This window comes from Oncorhynchus nerka, unplaced genomic scaffold (assembly GCF_034236695.1).
Source record: "Oncorhynchus nerka isolate Pitt River unplaced genomic scaffold, Oner_Uvic_2.0 unplaced_scaffold_1007, whole genome shotgun sequence".
NCBI lineage: Eukaryota > Metazoa > Chordata > Actinopteri > Salmoniformes > Salmonidae > Oncorhynchus > Oncorhynchus nerka.
In genome coordinates, this window is record NW_027040286.1 from 167,170 (window position 1) to 190,000 (window position 22,831).

General features: G+C 52.3%; 1 protein-coding gene across 1 annotated transcript in view; it reads left to right on the forward strand.

The window, feature by feature from the left end:
• LOC135570237 (E3 ubiquitin-protein ligase RBBP6-like) overlaps nucleotides 1-22,831 on the forward strand; it is an 85,298-nt gene that overhangs the window by 29,603 nt on the left and 32,864 nt on the right. Inside the window, exons 7-8 of the mRNA XM_065016347.1 lie at nucleotides 676-818; nucleotides 21,617-21,789. Of these exons, the coding sequence (XP_064872419.1) occupies nucleotides 676-818; nucleotides 21,617-21,789 (316 nt within the window). The remainder of the gene's footprint in view (nucleotides 1-675; nucleotides 819-21,616; nucleotides 21,790-22,831) is intronic.

Consider the following 22,831-nt stretch of genomic DNA (forward strand, 5'->3'; position numbering starts at 1 on the left):
GGTAAGACATCACATCAGGAACTGTCCTACTAACGGGGTAAGACATCACATCAGGAACTGTCCTACTAACGGGGTAAGACGACACATCAGGAACTGTCCTACTAACGGGGTAAGACATCAGGAACTGTCCTACTAACGGGGTAAGACATCAGGAACTGTCCTACTAACGGGGTAAGACATCACATCAGGAACTGTCCTACTAACGGGGTAAGACATCACATCAGGAACTGTCCTACTAACGGGGTAAGACATCACATCAGGAACTGTCCTACTAACGGGGTAAGACAACACATCAGGAACTGTCCTACTAACGGGGTAAGACATCAGGAACTGTCCTACTAACGGGGTAAGACATCACATCAGGAACTGTCCTACTAACGGGGTCAGACAACACATCAGGAACTGTCCTACTAACGGGGTAAGACATCACATCAGGAACTGTCCTACTAACGGGGTAAGACATCACATCAGGAACTGTCCTACTAACGGGGTAAGACATCAGGAACTGTCCTACTAACGGGGTAAGACAACACATCAGGAACTGTCCTACTAACTGGGTAAGACAACACATCCTTGGTGTGTGTGTGTGTTATCGTTGTTCAGAGCAACCTGGTAAGTGTGTGTGTGTGTGTGTGTGTGGGTGTGTGTGTGTGTGTGTGTGTGTGTGTGTATTAGAAGGATAAAGGGTTTGAGCCGCCCCAGAGGATCAAGAAGAGTACCGGCATCCCCCGTTCCTTCATGAAGGAAGTGGACGACCCGTCTATAAAGGGAGCCATGTTGACCAACACCGGCCACTACGCCATCCCTACGATAGACGCGTGAGTTACCTCTGACCTCTGACCCCCCCCTGTTGACCAACACCGGCCACTACGCCATCCCTACGATAGACGCGTGAGTTACCTCTGACCTCCGACCTCTGACCCCCCCTGTTGACCAACACCGGCCACTACGCCATCCCTACGATAGACGCGTGAGTTACTGCCGACCTCTGACCCCCCCCCACCCCCCTGTTGACCAACACCGGCCACTACGCCATCCCTACGATAGACGCGTGAGTTACCTCTGACCTCTGACCCCCCCATGTTGACCAACACCGGCCACTACGCCATCCCTACGATAGACGCGTGAGTTACTGCCGACCTCTGACCCCCCATGTTGACCAACACCGGCCACTACGCCATCCCTACGATAGACGCGTGAGTTACCTCTGACCTCTGACCCCCCATGTTGACCAACACCGGCCACTACGCCATCCCTACGATAGACGCGTGAGTTACCTCCGACCTCTGACCCCCCCCCCCCCCATGTTGACCAACACCGGCCACTACGCCATCCCTACGATAGACGCGTGAGTTACCTCCGACCTCTGACCCCCCCTGTTGACCAACACCGGCCACTACGCCATCCCTACGATAGACGCGTGAGTTACCTCTGACCTCCGACCTCTGACCCCCCTGTTGACCAACACCGGCCACTACGCCATCCCTACGATAGACGCGTGAGTTACTGCCGACCTCTGACCCCCCCCCCCCCCTGTTGACCAACACCGGCCACTACGCCATCCCTACGATAGACGCGTGAGTTACCTCTGACCTCTGACCCCCATGTTGACCAACACCGGCCACTACGCCATCCCTACGATAGACGCGTGAGTTACCTCTGACCTCTGACCCCCCATGTTGACCAACACCGGCCACTACGCCATCCCTACGATAGACGCGTGAGTTACTGCCGACCTATGACCCCCCATGTTGACCAACACCGGCCACTACGCCATCCCTACGATAGACGCGTGAGTTACCTCTGACCTCTGACCCCCTGTTGACCAACACCGCCACTACGCCATCCCTACGATAGACGCGTGAGTTACCTCCGACCTCTGACCCCCCATGTTGACCAACACCGGCCACTACGCCATCCCTACGATAGACGCGTGAGTTACCTCCGACCTCTGATCCCCCTGTTGACCAACACCGGCCACTACGCCATCCCTACGATAGACGCGTGAGTTACCTCCGACCTCTGACCCCCCTGTTGACCAACACCGGCCACTACGCCATCCCTACGATAGACGCGTGAGTTACCTCCGACCTCTGACCCCCTCCCCCTGTTGACCAACACCGGCCACTACGCCATCCCTACGATAGACGCGTGAGTTACCTCCGACCTCTGATCCCCCTGTTGACCAACACCGGCCACTACGCCATCCCTACGATAGACGCGTGAGTTACCTCCGACCTCTGACCCCCCTGTTGACCAACACCGGCCACTACGCCATCCCTACGATAGACGCGTGAGTTACCTCCGACCTCTGACCCCCCCTCCCCCTGTTGACCAACACCGGCCACTACGCCATCCCTACGATAGACGCGTGAGTTACCTCTGACCCCCATGTTGACCAACACCAGCCACTACGCCATCCCTACGATAGACGCGTGAGTTACCTCCACCTCTGACCCCCCTGTTGACCAACACCGGCCACTACGCCATCCCTACGATAGACGCGTGAGTTACCTCCGACCTCTGTTCCCCCCTGTTGACCAACACGCCACTACGCCATCCCTACGATAGACGCGTGAGTTACCTCTGACCCTGACCCCCCCCTCCCCCCTGTTGACCAACACCGGCCACTACGCCATCCCTACGATAGACGCGTGAGTTACCTCTGACCTCTGATCCCCCCTGTTGACCAACACCGGCCACTACGCCATCCCTACGATAGACGCGTGAGTTACCTCCGACCTCTGACCCCCTGTTGACCAACACCGGCCACTACGCCATCCCTACGATAGACGCGTGAGTTACCTCCGACCTCTGACCCCCCTGTTGACCAACACCGGCCACTACGCCATCCCTACGATAGACGCGTGAGTTACCTCCGACCTCTGACCCCCCTGTTGACCAACACCGGCCACTACGCCATCCCTACGATAGACGCGTGAGTTACCTCCGACCTCTGACCCCCCTCCCCTGTTGACCAACACCGGCCACTACGCCATCCCTACGATAGACGCGTGAGTTACCTCCGACCTCTGACCACCCCCTGTTGACCAACACCGGCCACTACGCCATCCCTACGATAGACGCGTGAGTTACCTCTGACCTCTGACCCCCATGTTGACCAACACCGGCCACTACGCCATCCCTACGATAGACGCGTGAGTTACTGCCGACCTATGACCCCCATGTTGACCAACACCGGCCACTACGCCATCCCTACGATAGACGCGTGAGTTACCTCTGACCTCTGACCCCCCTGTTGACCAACACCGGCCACTACGCCATCCCTACGATAGACGCGTGAGTTACCTCCGACCTCTGACCCCCTGTTGACCAACACCGGCCACTACGCCATCCCTACGATAGACGCGTGAGTTACCTCCGACCTCTGACCCCCTGTTGACCAACACCGGCCACTACGCCATCCCTACGATAGACGCGTGAGTTACCTCCGACCTCTGACCCCCTGTTGACCAACACGGCCACTACGCCATCCCTACGATAGACGCGTGAGTTACCTCCGACCTCTGACCCCCCCTGTTGACCAACACCGGCCACTACGCCATCCCTACGATAGACGCGTGAGTTACCTCCGACCTCTGACCCCCTGTTGACCAACACCGGCCACTACGCCATCCCTACGATAGACGCGTGAGTTACCTCCGACCTCTGACCCCCCTGTTGACCAACACCGGCCACTACGCCATCCCTACGATAGACGCGTGAGTTACCTCCGACCTCTGACCCCCCTCCCCTGTTGACCAACACCGCCACTACGCCATCCCTACGATAGACGCGTGAGTTACCTCCGACCCTGACCCCCTGTTGACCAACACCGGCATACGCCATCCCTACGATAGACGCGTGAGTTACCTCCGACCTCTGACCCCTCCCCTGTTGACCAACACCGGCCACTACGCCATCCCTACGATAGACGCGTGAGTTACCTCCGACCTCCCCCTGTTGACCAACACCGGCCACTACGCCATCCCTACGATAGACGCGTGAGTTACCTCCGACCTCTGACCCCCTGTTGACCAACACCGGCCACTACGCCATCCCTACGATAGACGCGTGAGTTACCTCCGACCTCTGACCCCCCCCCCCTGTTGACTAACACCGGCCACTACGCCATCCCTACGATAGACGCGTGAGTTACCTCCGACCTCTGACCACCCCTGTTGACCAACACCGGCCACTACGCCATCCCTACGATAGACGCGTGAGTTACCTCCGACCTCTGACCCCCATGTTGACCAACACCGGCCACTACGCCATCCCTACGATAGACGCGTGAGTTACCTCCGACCTCTGACCTCCCCTGTTGACCAACACCGGCCACTACGCCATCCCTACGATAGACGCGTGAGTTACTGCCGACCTCTGACCCCCCACCCCCTGTTGACCAACACCGGCCACTACGCCATCCCTACGATAGACGCGTGAGTTACCTCTGACCCCCCATGTTGACCAACACCGCCACTACGCCATCCCTACGATAGACGCGTGAGTTACCTCTGACCTCTGACCCCCATGTTGACCAACACCGGCCACTACGCCATCCCTACGATAGACGCGTGAGTTACCTCCGACCTCTATGACCCCCCATGTTGACCAACACCGGCCACTACGCCATCCCTACGATAGACGCGTGAGTTACCTCTGACCTCTGACCCCCCTGTTGACCAACACCGGCCACTACGCCATCCCTACGATAGACGCGTGAGTTACCTCCGACCTCTGACCCCCCATGTTGACCAACACCGGCCACTACGCCATCCCTACGATAGACGCGTGAGTTACCTCCGACCTCTGACCCCCTGTTGACCAACACCGGCCACTACGCCATCCCTACGATAGACGCGTGAGTTACCTCCTGACCTCTGACCCCCCATGTTGACCAACACCGGCCACTACGCCATCCCTACGATAGACGCGTGAGTTACTCCGACCTCTGACCCCCATGTTGACCAACACCGGCCACTACGCCATCCCTACGATAGACGCGTGAGTTACCTCTGACCTCTGACCCCCCTGTTGACCAACACCGGCCACTACGCCATCCCTACGATAGACGCGTGAGTTACCTCCGACCTCTGACCCCCCATGTTGACCAACACCGGCCACTACGCCATCCCTACGATAGACGCGTGAGTTACCTCCGACCTCTGACCCCCCCCCCTGTTGACCAACACCGGCCACTACGCCATCCCTACGATAGACGCGTGAGTTACCTGCCCCTCTGACCCCCCATGTTGACCAACACCGGCCACTACGCCATCCCCGATAGACCGTGAGTTACCTCTGACCTCTGACCCCCTGTTGACCAACACCGGCCACTACGCCATCCCTACGATAGACGCGTGAGTTACCTCCGACCTCTGACCCCCCATGTTGACCAACACCGGCCACTACGCCATCCCTACGATAGACGCGTGAGTTACCTCCGACCTCTGATCCCCCCTGTTGACCAACACCGGCCACTACGCCATCCCTACGATAGACGCGTGAGTTACCTCCGACCTCTGACCCCCTGTTGACCAACACCGGCCACTACGCCATCCCTACGATAGACGCGTGAGTTACCTCCGACCTCTGACCCCCCTCCCCTGTTGACCAACACCGGCCACTACGCCATCCCTACGATAGACGCGTGAGTTACCTCCGACCTCTGATCCCCCCTGTTGACCAACACCGGCCACTACGCCATCCCTACGATAGACGCGTGAGTTACCTCCGACCTCTGACCCCCTGTTGACCAACACCGGCCACTACGCCATCCCTACGATAGACGCGTGAGTTACCTCCGACCTCTGACCCCCCCCCCTGTTGACCAACACCGGCCACTACGCCATCCCTACGATAGACGCGTGAGTTACCTCTGACCCCCTGTTGACCAACACCAGCCACTACGCCATCCCTACGATAGACACGTGAGTTACCTCCGACCTCTGACCCCCCTGTTGACCAACACCGGCCACTACGCCATCCCTACGATAGACGCGTGAGTTACTGCCGACCTCTGACCCCCCCCCCCTGTTGACCAACACCGCCACTACGCCATCCCTACGATAGACGCGTGAGTTACCTCTGACCTCTGACCCCCCATGTTGACCAACACCGGCCACTACGCCATCCCTACGATAGACGTGAGTTACTGACCCCCATGTTGACCAACACCGGCCACTACGCCATCCCTACGATAGACGCGTGAGTTACTGCCGACCTCTGACCCCCATGTTGACCAACACCGGCCACTACGCCATCCCTACGATAGACGCGTGAGTTACCTCTGACCTCTGACCCCCTGTTGACCAACACCGGCCACTACGCCATCCCTACGATAGACGCGTGAGTTACCTCCGACCTCTGACCCCCCCATGTTGACCAACACCGGCCACTACGCCATCCCTACGATAGACGCGTGAGTTACCTCCGACCTCTGACCCCCCTGTTGACCAACACCGGCCACTACGCCATCCCTACGATAGACGCGTGAGTTACCTCCGACCTCTGACCCCCCTGTTGACCAACACCGGCCACTACGCCATCCCTACGATAGACGCGTGAGTTACCTCTGACCCCCCCCCCTGTTGACCAACACCGGCCACTACGCCATCCCTACGATAGACGCGTGAGTTACCTCCGACCTCTGACCCCCCTGTTGACCAACACCGGCCACTACGCCATCCCTACGATAGACGCGTGAGTTACCTCCGACCTCTGACCCCCCTGTTGACCAACACCGGCCACTACGCCATCCCTACGATAGACGCGTGAGTTACCTCCGACCTCTGACCCCCTGTTGACCAACACCGGCCACTACGCCATCCCTACGATAGACGCGTGAGTTACCTCCGACCTCTGACCCCCCTGTTGACCAACACCGGCCACTACGCCATCCCTACGATAGACGCGTGAGTTACCTCCGACCTCTGACCCCCCTCCCCTGTTGACCAACACCGGCCACTACGCCATCCCTACGATAGACGCGTGAGTTACCTCCGACCTCTGATCCCCCTGTTGACCAACACCGCCACTACGCCATCCCTACGATAGACGCGTGAGTTACTCCGACCTCTGACCCCCCTGTTGACCAACACCGGCCACTACGCCATCCCTACGATAGACGCGTGAGTTACCTCCGACCTCTGACCCCCCCCCCCTGTTGACCAACACCGGCCACTACGCCATCCCTACGATAGACGCGTGAGTTACCTCCGACCTCTGACCACCCCCCTGTTGACCAACACCGGCCACTACGCCATCCCTACGATAGACGCGTGAGTTACCTCCGACCTCTGACCCCCCCCATGTTGACCAACACCGGCCACTACGCCATCCCTACGATAGACGCGTGAGTTACCTCCGACCTCTGACCTCCCCCTGTTGACCAACACCGGCCACTACGCCATCCCTACGATAGACGCGTGAGTTACTCCGACCTCTGACCCACCCCCACCCCCTGTTGACCAACACCGGCCACTACGCCATCCCTACGATAGACGCGTGAGTTACCTCTGACCCCCCATGTTGACCAACACCGCCACTACGCCATCCCTACGATAGACGCGTGAGTTACCTCTGACCTCTGACCCCCCATGTTGACCAACACCGGCCACTACGCCATCCCTACGATAGACGCGTGAGTTACTGCCGACCTCTGACCCCCTGTTGACCAACACCGGCCACTACGCCATCCCTACGATAGACGCGTGAGTTACCTCTGACCTCTGACCCCCCATGTTGACCAACACCGGCCACTACGCCATCCCTACGATAGACGCGTGAGTTACCTCGACCTCTGACCCCCCATGTTGACCAACACCGGCCACTACGCCATCCCTACGATAGACGCGTGAGTTACCTGCCGACCTCTGACCCCCCCATGTTGACCAACACCGGCCACTACGCCATCCCTACGATAGACGCGTGAGTTACCTCTGACCTCTGACCCCCCTGTTGACCAACACCGGCCACTACGCCATCCCTACGATAGACGCGTGAGTTACCTCCGACCTCTGACCCCCCATGTTGACCAACACCGGCCACTACGCCATCCCTACGATAGACGCGTGAGTTACCTCCGACCTCTGACCCCCCTGTTGACCAACACCGGCCACTACGCCATCCCTACGATAGACGCGTGAGTTACCTCTGACCTCTGACCCCCATGTTGACCAACACCGGCCACTACGCCATCCCTACGATAGACGCGTGAGTTACTGCCGACCTCTGACCCCCCTGTTGACCAACACCGGCCACTACGCCATCCCTACGATAGACGCGTGAGTTACCTCCGACCTCTGACCCCCCTGTTGACCAACACCGGCCACTACGCCATCCCTACGATAGACGCGTGAGTTACCTCTGACCTCTGACCCCCATGTTGACCAACACCGGCCACTACGCCATCCCTACGATAGACGCGTGAGTTACCTCCGACCTCTGACCCCCATGTTGACCAACACCGGCCACTACGCCATCCCTACGATAGACGCGTGAGTTACCTCTGACCTCTGACCCCCCTGTTGACCAACACCGGCCACTACGCCATCCCTACGATAGACGCGTGAGTTACCTCCGACCTCTGACCCCCTGTTGACCAACACCGGCCACTACGCCATCCCTACGATAGACGCGTGAGTTACCTCCGACCTCTGACCCCCTGTTGTTGCCACTACGCCATCCCTACGATACGTGAGTTACCTCCGACCTCTGACCCCCTGTTGACCAACACCGCCACTACGCCATCCCTACGATAGACGCGTGAGTTACCTCCGACCTCTGACCCCCCTGTTGACCAACACCGGCCACTACGCCATCCCTACGATAGACGCGTGAGTTACCTCCAACCTCTGACCCCCTGTTGACCAACACCGGCCACTACGCCATCCCTACGATAGACGCGTGAGTTACCTCCGACCTCTGACCCCCCTGTTGACCAACACCGGCCACTACGCCATCCCTACGATAGACGCGTGAGTTACCTCCGACCTCTGACCCCCCCATGTTGACCAACACCGGCCACCACGCCATCCCTACGATAGACGCGTGAGTTACCTCCGACCTCTGACCTCCCCTGTTGACCAACACCGGCCACTACGCCATCCCTACGATAGACGCGTGAGTTACCTCCGACCTCTGACCCCCCCATGTTGACCAACACCGGCCACTACGCCATCCCTACGATAGACGCGTGAGTTACCTCCGACCTCTGACCCCCCTGTTGACCAACACCGGCCACTACGCCATCCCTACGATAGACGCGTGAGTTACCTCCGACCTCTGACCCCCCTGTTGACCAACACCGGCCACTCGCCATCCCTACGATAGACGCGTGAGTTACCTCCGACCTCTGACCCCCCCTCCCCCCTGTTGACCAACACCGGCCACTACGCCATCCCTACGATAGACGCGTGAGTTACCTCTGACCCCCCTGTTGACCAACACCGGCCACTACGCCATCCCTACGATAGACGCGTGAGTTACCTCCGACCTCTGACCCCCCTGTTGACCAACACCGGCCACTACGCCATCCCTACGATAGACGCGTGAGTTACCTCCGACCTCTGACCCCCCCCTCCCCCCTGTTGACTAACACCGGCCACTACGCCATCCCTACGATAGACGCGTGAGTTACCTCCGACCTCTGACCACCCCCTGTTGACCAACACCGGCCACTACGCCATCCCTACGATAGACGCGTGAGTTACCTCCGACCTCTGACCCCCCATGTTGACCAACACCGCCACTACGCCATCCCTACGATAGACGCGTGAGTTACCTCCGACCTCTGACCTCCCCTGTTGACCAACACCGGCCACTACGCCATCCCTACGATAGACGCGTGAGTTACTGCCGACCTCTGACCCCACCCCCCTGTTGACCAACACCGGCCACTACGCCATCCCTACGATAGACGCGTGAGTTACCTCTGACCCCCATGTTGACCAACACCGGCCACTACGCCATCCCTACGATAGACGCGTGAGTTACCTCTGACCTCTGACCCCCATGTTGACCAACACCGGCCACTACGCCATCCCTACGATAGACGCGTGAGTTACCTCTGACCTCTGACCCCCCTGTTGACCAACACCGGCCACTACGCCATCCCTACGATAGACGCGTGAGTTACCTCCGACCTCTGACCCCCCATGTTGACCAACACCGGCCACTACGCCATCCCTACGATAGACGCGTGAGTTACCTCCGACCTCTGACCCCCTGTTGACCAACACCGGCCACTACGCCATCCCTACGATAGACGCGTGAGTTACCTCCGACCTCTGACCCCCTGTTGACCAACACCGGCCACTACGCCATCCCTACGATAGACGCGTGAGTTACCTCCGACCTCTGACCCCCCATGTTGACCAACACCGGCCACTACGCCATCCCTACGATAGACGCGTGAGTTACCTCTGACCTCTGACCCCCCATGTTGACCAACACCGGCCACTACGCCATCCCTACGATAGACGCGTGAGTTACTGCCGACCTCTGACCCCCCATGTTGACCAACACCGGCCACTACGCCATCCCTACGATAGACGCGTGAGTTACCTCTGACCTCTGACCCCCCCTGTTGACCAACACCGGCCACTACGCCATCCCTACGATAGACGCGTGAGTTACCTCCGACCTCTGACCCCCCATGTTGACCAACACCGGCCACTACGCCATCCCTACGATAGACGCGTGAGTTACCTCCGACCTCTGACCCCCCTGTTGACCAACACCGGCCACTACGCCATCCCTACGATAGACGCGTGAGTTACCTCCGACCTCTGACCCCCCCCTGTTGACCAACACCGGCCACTACGCCATCCCTACGATAGACGCGTGAGTTACCTCCGACCTCTGACCCCCCCCCTGTTGACCAACACCGGCCACTACGCCATCCCTACGATAGACGCGTGAGTTACTTCCGACCTCCGACCTCTGACCCCCCTGTTGACCAACACCGGCCACTACGCCATCCCTACGATAGACGCGTGAGTTACCTCCGACCTCTGACCCCCCTGTTGACCAACACCGGCCACTACGCCATCCCTACGATAGACGCGTGAGTTACCTCCGACCTCTGACCCCCCTGTTGACCAACACCGGCCACTACGCCATCCCTACGATAGACGCGTGAGTTACCTCCGACCTCTGACCCCCCCCATGTTGACCAACACCGGCCACCACGCCATCCCTACGATAGACGCGTGAGTTACCTCCGACCTCTGACCTCCCCCTGTTGACCAACACCGGCCACTACGCCATCCCTACGATAGACGCGTGAGTTACCTCCGACCTCTGACCCCCCTGTTGACCAACACCGGCCACTACGCCATCCCTACGATAGACGCGTGAGTTACCTCCGACATCTGACCCCCCTGTTGACCAACACCGGCCACTACGCCATCCCTACGATAGACGCGTGAGTTACCTCCGACCTCTGACCCCCCCTCCCCCTGTTGACCAACACCGGCCACTACGCCATCCCTACGATAGACGCGTGAGTTACCTCCGACCTCTGACCCCCCCTGTTGACCAACACCGGCCACTACGCCATCCCTACGATAGACGCGTGAGTTACCTCCGACCTCTGACCCCCCTGTTGACCAACACCGGCCACTACGCCATCCCTACGATAGACGCGTGAGTTACCTCCGACCTCTGACCCCCCCCCCCTGTTGACTAACACCGGCCACTACGCCATCCCTACGATAGACGCGTGAGTTACCTCCGACCTCTGACCCCCCCTGTTGACCAACACCGGCCACTACGCCATCCCTACGATAGACGCGTGAGTTACCTCCGACCTCTGACCCCCCCATGTTGACCAACACCGGCCACTACGCCATCCCTACGATAGACGCGTGAGTTACCTCCGACCTCTGACCTCCCCTGTTGACCAACACCGGCCACTACGCCATCCCTACGATAGACGCGTGAGTTACTGCCGACCTCTGACCCCCCACCCCCTGTTGACCAACACCGGCCACTACGCCATCCCTACGATAGACGCGTGAGTTACCTCTGACCCCCATGTTGACCAACACCGGCCACTACGCCATCCCTACGATAGACGCGTGAGTTACCTCTGACCTCTGACCCCCATGTTGACCAACACCGGCCACTACGCCATCCCTACGATAGACGCGTGAGTTACCTCTGACCTCTGACCCCCCTGTTGACCAACACCGGCCACTACGCCATCCCTACGATAGACGCGTGAGTTACCTCCGACCTCTGACCCCCCCCCATGTTGACCAACACCGGCCACTACGCCATCCCTACGATAGACGCGTGAGTTACCTCCGACCTCTGACCCCCTGTTGACCAACACCGGCCACTACGCCATCCCTACGATAGACGCGTGAGTTACCTCCGACCTCTGACCCCCCTGTTGACCAACACCGGCCACTACGCCATCCCTACGATAGACGCGTGAGTTACCTCCGACCTCTGACCCCCCTGTTGACCAACACCGGCCACTACGCCATCCCTACGATAGACGCGTGAGTTACTTCCGACCTCTGACCCCCTCCCTCCCCCCCTGTTGACCAACACCGGCCACTACGCCATCCCTACGATAGACGCGTGAGTTACCTCCGACCTCTGACCCCCCTGTTGACCAACACCGGCCACTACGCCATCCCTACGATAGACGCGTGAGTTACCTCCGACCTCTGACCCCCCTGTTGACCAACACCGGCCACTACGCCATCCCTACGATAGACGCGTGAGTTACCTCCGACCTCTGACCCCCTGTTGACCAACACCGGCCACTACGCCATCCCTACGATAGACGCGTGAGTTACCTCCGACCTCTGACCCCCTGTTGACCAACACCGGCCACTACGCCATCCCTACGATAGACGCGTGAGTTACCTCCGACCTCTGACCCCCTCCCCCTGTTGACTAACACCGGCCACTACGCCATCCCTACGATAGACGCGTGAGTTACCTCCGACCTCTGACCACCCCCTGTTGACCAACACCGGCCACTACGCCATCCCTACGATAGACGCGTGAGTTACCTCCGACCTCTGACCCCCATGTTGACCAACACCGGCCACTACGCCATCCCTACGATAGACGCGTGAGTTACCTCCGACCTCTGACCCCCCTGTTGACCAACACCGGCCACTACGCCATCCCTACGATAGACGCGTGAGTTACTGCCGACCTCTGACCCCCACCCCCTGTTGACCAACACCGGCCACTACGCCATCCCTACGATAGACGCGTGAGTTACCTCTGACCCCCCATGTTGACCAACACCGGCCACTACGCCATCCCTACGATAGACGCGTGAGTTACCTCTGACCTCTGACCCCCCATGTTGACCAACACCGGCCACTACGCCATCCCTACGATAGACGCGTGAGTTACCTCTGACCTCTGACCCCCCTGTTGACCAACACCGGCCACTACGCCATCCCTACGATAGACGCGTGAGTTACCTCCGACCTCTGACCCCCCCATGTTGACCAACACCGGCCACTACGCCATCCCTACGATAGACGCGTGAGTTACCTCCGACCTCTGACCCCCTGTTGACCAACACCGGCCACTACGCCATCCCTACGATAGACGCGTGAGTTACCTCCGACCTCTGACCCCCCTGTTGACCAACACCGGCCACTACGCCATCCCTACGATAGACGCGTGAGTTACCTCCGACCTCTGACCCCCCTGTTGACCAACACCGGCCACTACGCCATCCCTACGATAGACGCGTGAGTTACTTCCGACCTCTGACCCCCTCCCCCTGTTGACCAACACCGGCCACTACGCCATCCCTACGATAGACGCGTGAGTTACCTCCGACCTCTGACCCCCCTGTTGACCAACACCGGCCACTACGCCATCCCTACGATAGACGCGTGAGTTACCTCCGACCTCTGACCCCCCCTGTTGACCAACACCGGCCACTACGCCATCCCTACGATAGACGCGTGAGTTACCTCCGACCTCTGACCCCCCCTCCCCTGTTGACCAACACCGGCCACTACGCCATCCCTACGATAGACGCGTGAGTTACCTCCGACCTCTGACCCCCTGTTGACCAACACCGGCCACTACGCCATCCCTACGATAGACGCGTGAGTTACCTCCGACCTCTGACCTCCCCCTGTTGACCAACACCGGCCACTACGCCATCCCTACGATAGACGCGTGAGTTACCTCCGACCTCTGACCCCTCCCATGTTGACCAACACCGGCCACTACGCCATCCCTACGATAGACGCGTGAGTTACCTCCGACCTCTGACCCCCCCCCTGTTGACCAACACCGGCCACTACGCCATCCCTACGATAGACGCGTGAGTTACCTCCGACCTCTGACCCCCCTTGTTGACCAACACCGGCCACTACGCCATCCCTACGATAGACGCGTGAGTTACCTCCGACCTCTGACCCCCTTGTTGACCAACACCGGCCACTACGCCATCCCTACGATAGACGCGTGAGTTACCTCCGACCTCTGACCCCCTGTTGACCAACACCGGCCACTACGCCATCCCTACGATAGACGCGTGAGTTAACTCCGACCTCTGACCCCCCTGTTGACCAACACCGGCCACTACGCCATCCCTACGATAGACGCGTGAGTTACCTCCGACCTCTGACCCCCCCTCCCCCTGTTGACCAACACCGGCCACTACGCCATCCCTACGATAGACGCGTGAGTTACCTCCGACCTCTGACCCCCCCTCCCCCTGTTGACCAACACCGGCCACTACGCCATCCCTACGATAGACGCGTGAGTTACCTCTGACCTCTGACCCCCCTGCTGACCAACACCGGCCACTACGCCATCCCTACGATAGACGCGTGAGTTACTGCCGACCTCTGACCCCCCTGCTGACCAACACAGGCCACTACGCCATCCCTACGATAGACGCGTGAGTTACCTCTGACCTCTGACCCCACCCCCTGTTGACCAACACCGGCCACTACGCCATCCCTACGATAGACGCGTGAGTTACCTCCGACCTCTGACCCCCCTCCCCTGTTGACCAACACCGGCCACTACGCCATCCCTACGATAGACGCGTGAGTTACCTCTGACCCCCCACCCCCTGTTGACCAACACCGGCCACTACGCCATCCCTACGATAGACGCGTGAGTTACCTCCGACCTCTGACCCCCTGTTGACCAACACCGGCCACTACGCCATCCCTACGATAGACGCGTGAGTTACCTCGACCTCTGACCCCCTGTTGACCAACACAGGCCACTACGCCATCCCTACCATAGACGCGTGAGTTACCTCCAACCTTTGACCCCCTCCCCCTGTTGACCAACACAGGCCACTACGCCATCCCTACGATAGACGCGTGAGTTACCTCCGACCTCTGACCCACCCCCCCTGTTGACCAACACCGGCCACTACGCCATCCCTACGATAGATGCGTGAGTTACTGCCGACCTCTGACCCCCTGTTGACCAACACCGGCCACTACGCCATCCCTACGATAGACGCGTGAGTTACTGCCGACCTCTGACCCCCCTGTTGACCAACACCGGCCACTACGCCATCCCTACGATAGACGCGTGAGTTACTGCCGACCTCTGACCACCCCCTGTTGACCAACACCGGCCACTACGCCATCCCTACGATAGACGCGTGAGTTACCTCCGACCTCTGACCCACCCCCTCCCCTGTTGACCAACACCGCCACTACGCCATCCCTATGATAGACGCGTGAGTTACCTCCGACCTCTGACCCCCCGCCCCTGTTGACCAACACCGGCCACTACGCCATCCCTACGATAGACGCGTGAGTTACCTCCGACCTCTGACCCCCCATGTTGACCAACACCGGCCACTACGCCATCCCTACGATAGACGCGTGAGTTACCTCCGACCTCTGACCCCCTGTTGACCAACACCGGCCACTACGCCATCCCTACGATAGACGCGTGAGTTACCTCCGACCTCTGACCCCCCGTTGACCAACACCGGCCACTACGCCATCCCTACGATAGACGCGTGAGTTACCTCCGACCTTTGACCCCCCCCTCCCCCCTGTTGACCAACACCGGCCACTACGCCATCCCTACGATAGACGCGTGAGTTACCTCCGACCTCTGACCCCTCCCTGATGTCGGTGTCCTTCCACGTTTCAAATATCCTGATTTGAGGACTAAACAGCAACTTATCAAATCTAATTTTTATTGGTCACAGTCACATGGTTAGCAGATGTTAATGGTCACATGGTTAGCAGATGTTAACGGTCACATGGTTAGCAGATGTTAACGGTCACATGGTTAGCAGATGTTAACGGTCACATGGTTAGCAGATGTTAACGGTCACATGGTTAGCAGATGTTAACGGTCACATGGTTAGCAGATGTTAACGGTCACATGGTTAGCAGATGTTAACGGTCACATGGTTAGCAGATGTTAACGGTCACATGGTTAGCAGATGTTAACGGTCACATGGTTAGCAGATGTTAACGGTCACATGGTTAGCAGATGTTAACGGTCACATGGTTAGCAGATGTTAAAGGTCACATGGTTAGCAGATGTTAATGGTCACATGGTTAGCAGATGTTAATGGTCACATGGTTAGCAGATGTTAATGGTCACATGGTTAGCAGATGTTAATGGTCACATGGTTAGCAGATGTTAATGGTCACATGGTTAGCAGATGTTAATGGTCACATGGTTAGCAGATGTTAACGGTCACATGGTTAGCAGATGTTAATGGTCACATGGTTAGCAGATGTTAATGGTCACATGGTTAGCAGATGTTAACGGTCACATGGTTAGCAGATGTTAACGGTCACATGGTTAGCAGATGTTAATGGTCACATGGTTAGCAGATGTTAATGGTCACATGGTTAGCAGATGTTAATGGTCACATGGTTAGCAGATGTTAACGGTCACATGGTTAGCAGATGTTAATGGTCACATGGTTAGCAGATGTTAACGGTCACATGGTTAGCAGATGTTAACGGTCACATGGTTAGCAGATGTTAATGGTCACATGGTTAGCAGATGTTAATGGTCACATGGTTAGCAGATGTTAATGGTCACATGGTTAGCAGATGTTAATGGTCACATGGTTAGCAGATGTTAACGGTCACATGGTTAGCAGATGTTAACGGTCACATGGTTAGCAGATGTTAACGGTCACATGGTTAGCAGATGTTAATGGTCACATGGTTAGCAGATGTTAATGGTCACATGGTTAGCAGATGTTAATGGTCACATGGTTAGCAGATGTTAATGGTCACATGGTTAGCAGATGTTAATGGTCACATGGTTAGCAGATGTTAATGGTCACATGGTTAGCAGATGTTAATGGTCACATGGTTAGCAGATGTTAATGGTCACATGGTTAGCAGATGTTAACGGTCACATGGTTAGCAGATGTTAACGGTCACATGGTTAGCAGATGTTAACGGTCACATGGTTAGCAGATGTTAACGGTCACATGGTTAGCAGATGTTAACGGTCACATGGTTAGCAGATGTTAACGGTCACATGGTTAGCAGATGTTAACGGTCACATGGTTAGCAGATGTTAACGGTCACATGGTTAGCAGATGTTAACGGTCACATGGTTAGCAGATGTTAACGGTCACATGGTTAGCAGATGTTAACGGTCACATGGTTAGCAGATGTTAACGGTCACATGGTTAGCAGATGTTAACGGTCACATGGTTAGCAGATGTTAACGGTCACATGGTTAGCAGATGTTAATGGTCACATGGTTAGCAGATGTTAATGGTTAGCAGATGTTAATGGTCACATGGTTAGCAGATGTTATATATATACATGAGATGAGTAATGTAGGGTAACATTATAGCTGGTTTAACAGTATATATATATAGATGAGTAATGTAGGGTAACATTATAGCTGGTTTAACAGTATATATATATATATATAGATGAGTAATGTAGGGTAACATTATAGCTGGTTTAACAGTATATATATATAGATGAGTAATGTAGGGTAACATTATAGCTGGTTTAACAGTATATATATATATATATAGATGAGTAATGTAGGGTAACATTATAGCTGGTTTAACAGTATATATATATAGATGAGTAATGTAGGGTAACATTATAGCTGGTTTAACAGTATATATATATATATATATATATATATATATATATAGATGAGTAATGTAGGGTAACATTATAGCTGGTTTAACAGTATATATATATATATATAGATGAGTAATGTAGGGTATGGTAACATTATAGCTGGTTTAACATTATAGCTGGTTTATATATATATATATATAGATGAGTAATGTAGGGTAACATTATAGCTGGTTTAACAGTATATATATACATATGAGATGAGTAATGTAGGTAACATTATAGCTGGTAACATTATAGCTGGTTTAACAGTATATATATATATATATAGATGAGTAATGTAGGGTAACATTATAGCTGGTTTAACATATATATATATATAATATAATATAGCTGGTTTGAGTAATGTAGGGTAACATTATAGCTGGTTTAACAGTATATATATATATATATATATATAGATGAGTAATGTAGGGTAACATTATAGCTGGTTTAACAGTATATATATATATAGATGAGTAATGTAGGGTATGGTAACATTATAGCTGGTTTAACAGTATATATATATATATATAGATGAGTAATGTAGGGTAACATTATAGCTGGTTTAACAGTATATATATATATAGATGAGTAATGTAGGGTAACATTATAGCTGGTTTAACAGTATATATATATATATAGATGAGTAATGTAGATGAGGGTAACATTATAGCTGGTTTAACAGTAACATTATAGCTGGTTTATATATATATATAGATGAGTAATGTAGGGTAACATTATAGCTGGTTTAAACATATATATATATATATATATAGATGTAATGTAGGGTAATGTAGGGTAACATTATAGCTGGTTTAACAGTATATATATATATATATATAGATGAGTAATGTAGGGTAACATTATAGCTGGTTTAACAGTATATATATATAGATGAGTAATGTAGGGTAACATTATAGCTGGTTTAACAGTATATATATATATATATAGATGAGTAATGTAGGGTAACATTATAGCTGGTTTAACAGTATATATATATATAGATGAGTAATGTAGGGTAACATTATAGCTGGTTTAACAGTATATATATATATATATAGAGATGAGTAATGTAGGGTAACATTATAGCTGGTTTAACAGTATATATATATATATATAGATGAGTAATGTAGGGTATGGTAACATTATAGCTGGTTTAACATATATATATATATATAGATGAGTAATGTAGGGTAACATTATAGCTGGTTTAACAGTATATATATATATATATAGATGAGTAATGTAGGGTAGGGTAACATTATAGCTGGTTTAACAGTATATATATATATAGATGAGTAATGTAGGGTAACATTATAGCTGGTTTAACAGTATATATATATATGAGATGAGTAATGTATGGTAACATTATAGCTGGTTTAACAGTATATATATATATATATAGATGAGTAATGTAGGGTAACATTATAGCTGGTTTAACAGTATATATATATATATATATAGATGAGTAATGTAGGGTATGGTAACATTATAGCTGGTTTAACAGTTTAACAGTATATATATATATATATAGATGAGTAATGTAGGGTATGGTAACATTATAGCTGGTTTAACAGTGTATATATATATATATATATAGATGAGTAATGTAGGGTATGGTAACATTATAGCTGGTTTAACAGTATATATATATATATAGATGAGTAATGTAGGGTAACATTATAGCTGGTTTAACAGTATATATATATATATATAGATGAGTAATGTAGGGTAACATTATAGCTGGTTTAACAGTATATATATATATATAGATGAGTAATGTAGGGTAACATTATAGCTGGTTTAACAGTATATATATATATATATATATATAGATGAGTAATGTAGGGTAACATTATAGCTGGTTTAACAGTATATATATATATATATAGATGAGTAATGTAGGGTAACATTATAGCTGGTTTAACAGTATATATATATATATATATGAGATGAGTAATGTAGGGTAACATTATAGCTGGTTTAACAGTATATATATATATATATAGATGAGTAATGTATGGTAACATTATAGCTGGTTTAACAGTATATATATATATAGATGAGTAATGTAGGGTATGGTAACATTATAGCTGGTTTAACAGTATATATATATATAGATGAGTAATGTAGGGTAACATTATAGCTGGTTTAACAGTATATATATATATAGATGAGTAATGTAGGGTAACATTATAGCTGGTTTAACAGTATATATATATATATAGATGAGTAATGTAGGGTAACATTATAGCTGGTTTAACAGTATATATATATATATATAATAGATGAGTAATGTAAGGTATAGGTAACATTATAGCTGGTTTAACAGTATATATATATATATATAGATGAGTAATGTAGGGTAACATTATAGCTGGTTTAACAGTATATATATATAGATGAGTAATGTAGGGTAACATTATAGCTGGTTTAACAGTATATATATATATAGATGAGTAATGTAGGGTATGGTAACATTATAGCTGGTTTAACAGTATATATATATATATATAGATGAGTAATGTAGGGTAACATTATAGCTGGTTTAACAGTATATATATATAGATGAGTAATGTAGGGTAACATTATAGCTGGTTTAACAGTATATATATATATATAGATGAGTAATGTAGGGTAACATTATAGCTGGTTTAACAGTATATATATATATATATAGATGAGTAATGTAGGGTATGGTAACATTATAGCTGGTTTAACAGTATATATATATATATATAGATGAGTAATGTAGGGTAACATTATAGCTGGTTTAACAGTATATATATATATATAGATGAGTAATGTAGGGTATGGTAACATTATAGCTGGTTTAACAGTATATATATATATATATATAGATGAGTAATGTAGGGTAACATTATAGCTGGTTTAACAGTATATATATATATGAGATGAGTAATGTAGGGTATGGTAACATTATAGCTGGTTTAACAGTATATATATATATAGATGAGTAATGTAGGGTAACATTATAGCTGGTTTAACAGTATATATATATATATATATATATATAGATGAGTAATGTAGGGTAACATTATAGCTGGTTTAACAGTATATATATATATATATATAGATGAGTAATGTAGGGTAACATTATAGCTGGTTTAACAGTATATATATATATATAGATGAGTAATGTAGGGTAACATTATAGCTGGTTTAACAGTATATATATATATATAGATGAGTAATGTAGGGTAACATTATAGCTGGTTTAACAGTATATATATATATATATATAGATGAGTAATGTAGGGTAACATTATAGCTGGTTTAACAGTATATATATATATAGATGAGTAATGTAGGGTATGGTAACATTATATAGAGAGGCATTGTTTAAAGTGGCTAGTGATACATTTATTTAGAGATTTGAGTAACCACCTCAGACACGAGCTTTTAGAAAGGTTATGGTTTGCCTGACCTTTAACCCCTGACCTCTAACCCGTACTTAAACCTCTATGTGTGTGTCTCCCCCTCCACAGTGAGGCCTACGCTTTAGGTAAGAAGGAGAGGCCTCCGTTCGTCCCCAGGGACCAGTCCAGTTCCGAGGAGGACGAGGATCCAGTCCCTGATGAGCTCCTCTGTCTCCTCTGCAAAGACCTGATGACTGACGCTGTGGTCATTCCCTGCTGTGGCAACTCCTACTGCGACGACTGTGAGTCGATGCTGTCTCCTCTCCTCAGGTATCCATAGTGACTGACGCTGTCTCCTCTCCTCAGGTATCCATAGTGACTGACGCTGTGGTCATTCCCTGCTGTGGCAACTCCTACTGCGACGACTGTGAGTCGATGCTATCTCCTCTCCTCAGGTATCCATAGTGACTGATGCTGTCTCCTCAGGTATCCATAGTGACTGACGCTGTCTCCTCTCCTCAGGTATCCATAGTGACTGATGCTGTCTCCTCTCCTCAGGTATCCATAGTGACTGACGCTGTGGTCATTCCCTGCTGTGGCAACTCCTACTGCGACGACTGTGAGTCGATGCTATGTCCTCTCCACAGGTATCCATAGTGACTGATGCCGTCTCCTCTCCTCAGGTATCCATAGTGACTGATGCCGTCTCCTCTCCTCAGGTATCCATAGTGACTGATGCCGTCTCCTCTCCTCAGGTATCCATAGTGACTGATGCCGTCTCCTCTCCTCAGGTATCCATAGTGACTGATGCTGTCTCCTCTCCTCAGGTATCCATAGTGACTGATGCTATCTCCTCTCCTCAGGTATCCATAGTGACTGATGCTGTCTCCTCTCCTCAGGTATCCATAGTGACTGATGCTGTCTCCTCTCCTCAGGTATCCATAGTGACTGATGCTGTCTCCTCTCCTCAGGTATCCATAGTGACTGATGCTCTCTCCTCTCCTCAGGTATCCATAGTGACTGATGCTGTCTCCTCAGGTATCCATAGTGACTGATGCTGTCTCCTCTCCTCAGGTATCCGTAGTGACTGATGCTGTCTCCTCTCCTCGGGTATCCATAGTGACTGATGCTGTCTCCTCTCCTCAGGTATCCGTAGTGACTGATGCTGTCTCCTCTCTTCAGGTATCCGTAGTGACTGATGCTGTCTCCTCTCCTCAGGTATCCGTAGTGACTGATGCTGTCTCCTCTCCTCAGGTATCCATAGTGACTGATGCTGTCTCCTCTGGTATCCATAGTGACTGATGCTGTCTCCTCTGGCATCCATAGTGACTGACGCTGTCTCTT